The 11,179-nt window shown below is 29.9% G+C and overlaps 1 protein-coding gene across 1 annotated transcript; it reads right to left on the bottom strand.

Annotated features, from left to right (window-relative positions):
* Positions 1 to 572: 572 nt before the first annotated feature.
* On the bottom strand, positions 573 to 3,817 carry LOC127107911 (protein RGF1 INDUCIBLE TRANSCRIPTION FACTOR 1). The gene is made up of 4 exons (XM_051045257.1): positions 3,460 to 3,817; positions 2,053 to 2,127; positions 1,828 to 1,968; positions 573 to 1,118 (listed from the first exon to the last, which is right to left on the bottom strand). Exons 1-4 carry the CDS (start codon positions 3,643 to 3,645, stop codon positions 813 to 815), a joined length of 708 nt encoding a protein of 235 aa, XP_050901214.1. The 5' UTR covers positions 3,646 to 3,817; the 3' UTR covers positions 573 to 812.
* Positions 3,818 to 11,179: the final 7,362 nt, after the last annotated feature.

The raw sequence follows: 11,179 nt of genomic DNA, 5'->3' as shown, positions 1-11,179 counted from the left end.
AAACAAATGGTAGTTTTAAAACCTCTTTTGGTAATTTTTTATTAGTTCTTATAAATTATCTATTTTTAAAAAAAAATCTTTTTACCTGTGGAGACATAAGAGCATTTTGTTAGAACATTAATTTGAGGTTAACACGAGGGAATAGCATTGAGTAAGAGCAACACACAAGTGAGAGACACCACATATTCATTCAAGATTTTAAGGTAATAGATGTGTTGATTCTCCATATTTATCAGTATAATATGGGACTTAAACTCACACTTGATTTATTATTCTTAACATTGTGCGAGTCTATAATACTTCTTCTCAAATAAAAACTTTTTTGACCATTAACATCTCTTACTAAGCATTTCAATACACCTCTTCCTAAGCAATTTTAGAGACGCACAAACATTTGTTGGGACATTTAATTCAAGGTCAACATTATATTCTTTGGAATTTTTTCAATGAACAACCCACCAAAAAAAATAAAATAAACCAAACATCTTCAAAATCAATTCTACATCTTCAAAACTACTTTAATTCCTAAAAAAAACATACCCCAACAATTTGTATCCGAACCGGAAAATATATGTCCCATGATAATGAAAAAGCAGAAAAAGGAGACGAGGACAAGGGATCCTAATTACAAGTTCCATACACATTAAATCTATCCATAGCCCTTAAGCACAATCATATACATATAAATATTAAAATATTTATTTGGTCATATTATTATATGATGCTAATTAGTACTAGTAGTCACTAATTTAAACTTTACCTTTCCTTTGTCTTTATTTATTTGAACAGTAACATTGCACTACTAATAATATCTAGGAGAGAGGAGATCTCTTAGGTGCACCCTTTCTCCTGCAACTTCCAAGAGAGAGGAAGAAATTACCATTGGCTTTATTATTCTTGAGTTCTTCTTCACATGATGAAATAGTATTATTATTATTATTCATTGAATGGCTCGTAGCTTCCTCAGTAGTAGGGGCAAAATGGGCATTATCTTCATCAATAACCTCAGAGCTATCAACCCTTAAACCCTCGAACTGGGAATGGTATGAAAAATGTGATTCATTGAATCGATATAATATGCTAGACAACCTTTCCCCCTTGCACAACATGTCATCAACCTGCATTATTTTACATTATTATTATTATTATTATTATTATTATTATTATTATTGGTTTCAAAAAATAATAATGATATATACGTATCCCGAAAAACAGAGAAATTAATGAAAGCTGCAACGTTGTACCTGCATTTACTAATTAGAAGATATTAATATACCAACACAAAAATAAAACAATAAAATAACGTTGTTGCTAAGGTTGTGTGCATTATGAAAAAAATGGTCGGAGAAGTAGCATTAAACATCTTATGTAGAAGCACTTTTATATTATTTTAAACTAGAGTTTCTAAAAAGTTAGTACTATGTTTGGCCTATCTTAAAAGAAGAGAAAAAAATAAGCCAACAGAAACACGATCTTAATCATAATTTAATCGTTTAAACTTTTGAAGGTCCGTTTTAGGACTCCCAATATAATTATGATTTAACTCTAAAAAATATAAAAAATAAATCACACTATTTAACCTCGTTAAATGTGCTATAACTCACTCACATATTGCATTTGATCTTATGATCATAAACATTATTTTGAATGAGTTGATATTTTTTAAAAGTTAGTTTGAATAAATTTAGAAAACCCTAAATTGGATGATTTAAAAAACAAAATAAAACAAAGTATGTTTACTAGTAGGAGATAAGTATGAATGAATGATTTGTATGGGTGAAGTAAAAGGCTATATATGGAGAAAGAGAAAGTAAAGAAGACAAAAACCTTGCATGAGAGAGAACAGAAATGGAAGGGTTCCTGAAGAATCCTGTCACAAGAGCAGCAAACGTTGGCAGTATCTTTGCATGACCTTGACTGAACCCTCTCTTTTAAGAATATCACTTTCGCACCGTTAATCGTATACCCCTGCATTTCACAATCTATATTACTTCATTCTACTTCTAATCATCACTATTTGCTTCTTAAACTCACATTAATCTTCTTACTTACTTGAATATTAGAACAATCTATCAGTTTTTCAAGATCACTCAATCTAACCACGTCATGATAAACATACCTTCTCACCTGCAATGCAAACACACCTCCTCAATTATTGTCTTGCATTTACAAAACCACCTTCCATATCTATACAATATTATAACTACACTAGTATTTTCTACTTATAAATATTGAGAATTCTTGCTTGAATTTTTTTCTCAAATGAATGATACTATCACCTTTTAATATGCAATATTAATTTTTAGTAGTATTATTTTTAATAATATTATTGTTTTTGTCTAATAATTTAAGAGAAAAAGAATGATGCACTGACATTGTAAATTTATTTTACACCGTAAACCAATGACGATCATGCATCCCGCCAAATCAGATTGTAAATTTTAAAATACTTGTATGGCATGACAAAATAATATATTTTTACACCGTAAGAGATCACCGTTAAACCTCTATAATTTTGATGGTAAGAATTTTTCACTAAATAAAATATCATGGTATCAATACACTTTTTCAATGTACTAATCCACATTTTAAGAACAAAAAATTAGCTATTGTTGCATTAGACATTAAAAAAATATCCAGCAATTAAAAAATAAATTAAAAATAGATGAACACATAATATATATTTTTTACAGTAATAATTCAATTATATTGACATTAAATTATTCATTTATCTTCTTTTTTTATGAGACCAAGTAAATTATTTTTTTCTTCATTTTGAATATAATTTAAATTTATATATATAATTAAGATTATATAGAAATACCAGACAAAATAGCAATCCTTTTTAGATTGTAAAATGAATCTTTTGAAACACCATGTTGATTGGCAGTTTAGATATGAATTTTTCAATTCATTGTGAATTATGTTTTTTTTTCTCTTATGAAGAAATAAATGGAAAGAAAGGTGATATTAATCCTAAAGGGGTTTCAAAAGTTGAAGCAGCTTTAGGTTTGTTGTTTTATTTGTCTGTTAACAGAATTGGGTCAAACCTTTCACTATCAATGAAAGGAACAGGTGAGAAAGCATGGGAGAAAAAATTAGATAAAAAAGGGATCTTCCATTAATGGGAAACAAACCAAAACATAAAAGTAGAAAATTTATCAAACAAGACATGCTCAGAAAAACCCTTCTGAAAAACACTATGCACCATATCTCGGAAACACCAAACAAAACTCATCCCTTGTCACTTCAATTCACCAGCCAACTCCTCCTCCATTTAGTTTTTCCAACAACAACAACAACAAAATGTTGAATATCAAAGTAAATACTATTAAAATCCTATAATAAAAACCTAGAAAGTAACATTTAACCTTAATTAACAAACTTCACAAGATTACAATAAAGACAAGTTCATCAACCAAAAAAAACATTGAAAATTTGTGTCTGAAAGACAAGTACCTGGAGGAGAGGGTGATGGCGGTGGGAAGGGAGACAGTGAGGACATATAGAGAGACAACAGTGTAAGCAAAGGACGTTCTTCTCGTTCTTCTTTCTATCTTGGTGGACCCCACAACCACCAAAGAATGTTTCACCCATTAATCTCTCTAACCATGCAGGTAGTTTCTGATGAATCCCTCCTTTCATGTCTCTCTCTCTCTCGGAGCTACTAGTTGTGAGAAACAAAATAGGATATTTATGAACTAAGGTTTGATGTTTTTGTCAGCTGAATGGTTAGGTTAAGTTAGAAGGACCATTTTTCATTCTCATCATTCCTTTTATAACCTAACTCATCAGATCAACCTATATTATTTTACTATATCTTTTTGGAACATCAGGTTTTCTTGTGTAAAATACTATTATTCATTTTTGTGTGTGTTTTCTATATAAATAAAGTTTAATTTTCTAATATTTAAATAGTAAAAGTTTAAAAGTTTTTTTAAAAAATTGATTGACTATTTAATATTAAAAACATATATTTAGATTAGATATATTAATTGTTTAATATATTTAAAAAATATTTTTTTATAATATAGACTAAAGAAAGTGAGATTGAAAGAATAATAATGTTTTTTTTACAGTATTGACAAAACATAAACCAACCTTTTTAGCAAATTACTATGACAAAACATAAAACAACTGGTATATATACTCCGTCAGTTCTTTTATAAGTCTTTTAAAAATAAAAAATAAAATTATAAAAAATATAAGTCGTTTGCAATATATATATTAAAGAATTATTAATGTTATTTTTTTTATTTATATATTCATTCAATTATTTAAAATTATCTTTCGCATAAAATATTTACGAAGAATAATATTTATAAAAAAAATTGTAATTTCTCTTTTTCATATAATAACTACCTTTTTTAATACATGTAAAAAGTTAAAAACAAATTATAAAAAACAGAGATAATATTAATTAATTAAAATAAATATAAAATATATCTATAGTGTTTGATTTTTTTAACAATAAATTTTATTTATATATTTATATCTATTATGAATATATATTTTTTTAATATTTATAAATTAATAACTTTTAATAAAAGAGTAATCCTATTAAATTAGTGTGAATGGTTTTAACACAATAATGTTTACAATTAGTAATAACTATGAACATGCAATTAGTAGTAGTATATGGTTTTAACACAATAGTGGTTATTTTTCTTGTAATGATTACTCTCCATATGTTTCTTTTCTTGTGATAACTTGAAAGTAATAATCACTCTGATGTGTGTCATTTTGAATGACCACATGAGAGATGAATAGTTGAATACAATTTCCAATAAACAAAAGCGTGACCCTTTATTTTATTTGTTTTAATAAAAAAAAACTATCAGTTTATTTGAATGAACAAATTATACACTTTACTTTTTTTTTTATCAAAAGAAAAATTTATAAATTTCAGTTTGGATCAATAGTAACTTTAAGGTTATAAAATAATTACTATAATTAAATATTATAATTATAGCCATGCTAACTAATGTTTTCTTTATAAATTTAAATCTTTGTATAAATAAATCATTTTTTGAAGTATATAAACATTAAACATTTCACTCCCTTCAATTTTTATTATTTGGGAAAATAATAATTATATCAAATTATAACTCTTTTTATAATATGAATAAATTATTAATATTATTTTTCTAATAAATAATAATTATTCTTTTTTTCTTTTAATTTTCTAAATTTATATTTCGCATACTATTAATTATGAATCCTTTGTAAAGAAATTCATAACTTTGTTTTTTCATAAAACAATAATTATATTTTTAATGCATGTGGAATTGTCAAAACAATAATTAAAAAACAGAGAAACTAACTTTTAATATATCATATATACATTTTTTTTTTATTAAAACTTAAATATGTGAATGGTAATCCTAGACGCTTAATATTTTCTTTCTTAGCTAACAGAATTCTTTCAAACAAATAATAATATTTTTATCCTCTCATTTTTTTTTCTTTCATTTTTGACACAGTCGAAAAAGAATTCTATAAAGATGGCAATTTGATTCATACTTGTCAAGTACCGCTAAAAAATGCTTATAATAGATAGGATAAAAATTTGAAAAATGAGATCGATATGATCACAAATAAATATCCACTAAAATAAACGAATATGGATGTGGATACGGGTACCTTAATACCCAACCCGCCTCATACCCACATAATATATATTTATATACTCTCATTTATATTATTATAAAAAATCTACATCTTTCAATTTATTTTTAAAAAAATACCATTATAAAGTATCACACATATATAAATATTTGTTTATTTTATAATTGAATAATAAAATCTTAGAGTATTTTTACATGTTTCTATTTTTTTTAAAATATTTGATATTTTATAATGGATCGATTTATTTTTACTATAAAAGCGGGTTACGGGTATGAGTGTGAGTATTTAGATACCCACCGGATACGAATATGGGTACAGACATTGATTCCTACACTGGTATGAGCTCGAGTACATGGATTATTTTAAAAATCGTGTATGAGGACGAGTATTATAGTACACTGTCCACCCTACCCATTGTCTGCCTATTAACAAACGCTAAATCTAGAATGAGAACACAAGATTGCAAGCACAAAATCTGTCAGAAAAACTCTGGAATCCACTAGATAAAAATAATACTGACATCCATTTTCAAGAGTGTTTAAATACAGAAAAAATAAATTCTAACGGCCTTTCAATCTAAAACAAAAATACAATAAAAAAAACCTTAATGTGCTTTTAATTTTAAAAAATAGAAATTTGGAGAAAATATTAAAATGCTATTTTTGGGCGTGAAACAAACTCATATGACTTAAAATACCTTCACGCATCAATCTTCTCCACCTCTAAAGAACTTGACCCCGAGTTCTCGTCTTGATAAAGAGCCTCATCCACTTGATATTCGTGAATGTCATCAACATTAAAAGTATTAGATATATTCGTGGAACATGAAAGAGCTACCACATAAGCATTATCATTGATCTTTTGAGTCACTTTTAATGAGTCATACTCGTTTGGATGCAACTTGTTGTAAGTACTAACTTGAAACCTCTCCTTATGCAGAAACACCATCACATTGTCTCCCACATTGAAAATTTTAACTTTCTTATGTTTATCTCGCATAGGAGGCAAATCGATTGGTATTTCATTTGTGATAAACTTCTTGAAATTCTATAGGATCCCTGGATCCCTAGCATTTCTTCTAGAATTGTTGTTTCCTCGTTTATAATACTCATAAGCCCTTTAATCACCATTCGAAATAAATTTTTAGTTTCTTTAACAACCTCATCAAGCTTCTTTTCATTATGCATCATCACCAAGAAATTAGACTTCTTTCCTTATGAATTCTTTTCAAAGTGTAAAAAGGAGACATATCAATTTTATGTGTCCCATGTAAACATCATCATGTTATCCCCTATTCGATAAGTGATATAATTTTCAAACTGTCAAAGTCTACCAAGTAAAATATGATAAACATTCATATCAAGAACATCACAAAGTACCTCTTCTTTGTAATGTTTTTTGATGGAGATATAAACTCTACAAGCTAGTGTTACTCGAACTTAGAAGCCCTTACCCAACCGAGGGTGTATGGCTTCTGATGGGGTTATATGGACAACTTCCAATAATCTACTCATTCCCGTGACACCAAATTCTCCATGCTGCCATTATCCACAATCATATTACACAACTTATTCTTGATGGAACAACGTCTTTTAAATAAACTCTTGTGTTATCCTTCGTCTTTAAATGCTAGTAAAATTCTCTACAATACAAAATTTACCCTCTCATCAGATTCTTCTTCTGCAAACTCAACCCCTATATATTTATCATTCTCAATTGCATGTCCTACTTTTCCCTCTTCCTATTCTATTTCTTCCCTAACAACAACAACTCTCCTTGTTGGACAAACATTTTATCAGTGACCTCTTCCATTACAAAGATATCACGTGTTTATAGTGGATTTAAGATATGGATTATTCTACCTCTGGATTAGTGATTTACCATGATGGATACTGTTAGGGCTGCTAGTCCCCTTATTCTTAAGGTTAGACTCCCTGGTTGTTGCACTCTTTTCCTTTTTTCCTACTGACTCAAAGTTATTCTAGGGCGAATTCCTAAAAGGTGGTAAATTTTGAGAGAATTTCTCCATCAATTTTACCTTCAAAGCTATACTGGATGCCTCAGCCATGGTCAATACAGTCTGTAAACCCATATTTTCATGCAAGGATCCCTTTAAGCCACAGATGTATCGAGATACCTTCCGGCTCTCTAATTCTCCCATCTTCTCTCGTGGAACCCTAACTTTTTATCCTCATATGTCTCTTCGCTGATTCTCATTCTTGTTAGTGTTGTTACCCAATTTTCTAAATTCATCATCTTTAGTCAAAGCAGTTAGAATCGTTGTAATTCCCTCAAGATCTGCTTGGTTACTAATTAATCCCCCATGGCTGATCGAGTACTAAAACAAACAGGAGAAACCTGCTCTGATGCCACCTGACGCAATCAGAAACAATAGGGATTAGCAAACGCTAAACCTAGAATGAGAACACATGATTCCAAGCGTATAACCTGTCAGATAAACTATGGAATCCACCAGATAAAAAATACTGAATTTTATTAAATCAAAGATAATCATGACAACCACTTCCAAGAGTGTTTAAATACATAAAGAGAAACATTAACGGACTTTTAATCCGAAACAGAAATACAATAGAAAAAAGAAACCCTAATGTGATTTTAATTTTAAAAAATAGAAATTTGCAAAAAATATTAAAATATTAATTTTGGGCCAGAAACAAACTCGGATGGCTTAAAAAATCTTCCTGCATCACCTCACACAGTCAGAAACACTAGGAGTTAGCAAACGTTAAACCTAGAATGAGAACATAGGATTGCAAGCACAAAACCTATCAGATAAACTTTGGAATTCACTTGATAAAGAAAATACTGAATTTTACTAGATGGACGGGTGATGGATTTTTTTCCAACTATAGGGTCATCTTCATATTCTTTATGTCAAGATCACATATCTGTCTGACTACTGATAAAAGGATGTGATTGATGCTTGAACAAAGATTAATCAACGTCTTTGTAATATTTACATTTCCTATTGTAATAGATAATGCAACTCTCCCAGGATCTTTCTCTTTTTGCGGAAGGTTTCTTTGAATAATCACACCACATCTCGCATTTAAGTGAATGATATCATCATATGTATAATTCATTTTTTTTGTGAGGATCTCCTTCATAAACCTAGCATATGTCGACATTTTTTCAAGTGCTTTAGAAAATGAAATGTTTATCTGCAATTGCTTGAAGATATCCAAACCCCCCACATATTACCTTTCCTTGTCTTTCTTGGTATGAGCATGAGGATACAATAAATGTTGCACCGGCTGAATGGTCATTTTTCCACTCTCTTTTCTTATTTTCTAGTTTTTTTCCTTCCACTCACCACTTACTTTTCCTTCATTCTCTTCTTTTTTATTCTTTTTATTTTCAACTAAATTTTCCCCCTTATTTTGTTCTTCCACATTCTTCTCACTTTTTTCCTGCTTTCCCTCTTGTTTTTCTCTTGCCTCAACAACAACTCTCTTTTTCTAGATTCTCGCCAACTCCAGTTTCAATTACTCTCCCACTTTTGGTTGTAATTGACTTGCAATGTTCCTTGGAATTGATTTACGTGTTGGCGATGAATGTCCCTCCTTATTGATCAGCCAATTGTTTTGCAATTTTTCCAACTTGAGTTTCAAGATTCTTGATCAAAGTATTAGTATTTTTTTATTCGTATTTGACATTTGAATAAACTGATCCAAGGTGTCTTCCAACTTTGAAGTTTGTCTGGTTGTGGAGGATTCTTATTGAAATTATGATAAGGGTTACACATGTTTGACGTCATGTATCTTGCCTCCATCCTTGACCATAACTCGTGTTGTTTATGCGTTGATAGCCCTAATTACCTTGATATGGTGCTCGCCTTTGTTACTGATTCCCCCATATAATTCACTTCTTCATTAGGTGGAGGACAAGATCCAGTAGGATGATCACATGTGAAAATTTCTCAAAAAGTGATTTGTTGAGGTTTACTAGGTGTTATTTTATAATACGAACAAACCATGATGGACACCGCTAGGGCTGCTATCCCCTTATTCTTAAGATTAGAATCCCTGGTTGTTGTACTCTTTTCCTTGTCTCTTACTAATTCAAAGTTATTCTATGGCGAATACCTAAAAGATAAGAAATTTTGAGGGAATTTCTCCATCAATTTTACCTTTAAAGATAGATTGGATGCCTCATCCCCGGTCCATACAGTCTATAAACCCATATTCTCATGCAAGGATCCCTTTAAGCCACTGATGTATCGACCTACCTTCTAGCTCTCCGATTCTCCCAATTCATTATGCCTAGAGAAACGAAAGAACTCAAATGTGTATTTAGTCACAATTCTCTTGCCATGAACACATTCAATATACATCTTATAAAGAATATGTTCATAACCCTTCGGTATAAATCGTTCCAGCATTAATTATTTCATTCTTTGCCAATATTTGATTGGTCATTTTCTTTGCCTTTGCTTATGAATAACAAGTTTATCCCACCTAGACAACATCAATACTCTTCAGCCTGGTCACCACCATCTTAACTTTCTTGCTCTCAAGAACACCCATAACAAGGAAGAACTTGTTAACGTCAGTCTGTCAATCCCAAAACTCCTCCAATCTCATCGTTCCATAGAATAATGGAATATCAATGTTCACTCTATAATCATGGATATGTCGATTCCCATTATCAACTATCTCTTCCTCGTAGAGTTATTCTTCTTTAGAACTCGAATTTTCAACAATAACAACACGATGATTGTTGACACCCCGTGGAACCCTAACTTGTTCTCCTTCTTTGTCTCTTCGCTTATTCTCGTTCTTGTTGGTGTTGTTGACATGATTTTCTAAATTTGTCATCTGTTCAGTCAAAGCAGTTAGAGTCGTGGTAAAAGTCGCGATAATTCCCTCATGATTTGCTTGGTTACTAATTGATCTCCCATGCTTTATCGAGTTACTAAAATAAACAGAAGAAATCTGCTCTGATGCCACCTAACACGGTCGAAAACATAAGGGATTAGTAAGCGTTAAACCTAAAATGAGAACATATGGTTGCAGGCGTAGAACCTGTCAGATAAACATTGGAATCCACCAGATAAAAAAATGCTGAATTTTATTAAATCAAAGATAATCGTGACAGCCACTTCCAAGAGCGTTTAAATATAGAAAAAAGAAACCTTAACGGGCTTTTAATCTGAAACGTAATACAATAAAAAAAAAGAAATCCTAATGTGCTTTTAATTAAAAAATAAAATAAATTTGCAAAAAATATTAAATGTTAATTTTGGATCATAAACAAACTTAGATGGCTTAAAAAGTCTTCCTGCATCGCCTCACGCAGTCAGAAACACTAAGAGTTAGCAAATGTTAAACCTAGAATAAGAACACAGGATTGCAATCGTAAAACCTGTCAGATAAACTCTGGAGCTCACTTAATAAAGAAAATATTGAATTTTACTAAATAAAAGATAATCATGATAGCCACTCCCAATAGTATTTAAATACAGAAAAATGAAACCCTAATGAATTTTTAATCAAAAATAAAAATACAATAGAAAAAAGAAGCTCTAATG

Source organism: Lathyrus oleraceus, chromosome 7 (genome assembly GCF_024323335.1).
Source record: "Lathyrus oleraceus cultivar Zhongwan6 chromosome 7, CAAS_Psat_ZW6_1.0, whole genome shotgun sequence".
Taxonomy (NCBI): Eukaryota; Viridiplantae; Streptophyta; class Magnoliopsida; order Fabales; family Fabaceae; genus Lathyrus; species Lathyrus oleraceus.
This window is presented reverse-complemented; position numbering and strand designations above follow the sequence as displayed.

What these genes read in the sequence shown, in the direction of transcription:
- LOC127107911 (XM_051045257.1), bottom strand. Translation starts at nt 3,645, where the DNA reads ATGAAAGGAGGGATTCATCAGAAACTACCTGCATGGTTAGAGAGATTA. An exon ending in GCCATCACCCTCTCCTCCAG is followed by an intron (nt 2,128 to 3,459) that starts GTACTTGTCTTT and finishes TTTGCATTGCAG; the next exon opens with GTGAGAAGGTATGTTTATCA. An exon ending in TCTGTTCTCTCTCATGCAAG is followed by an intron (nt 1,119 to 1,827) that starts GTTTTTGTCTTC and finishes AAAATAATGCAG; the next exon opens with GTTGATGACATGTTGTGCAA.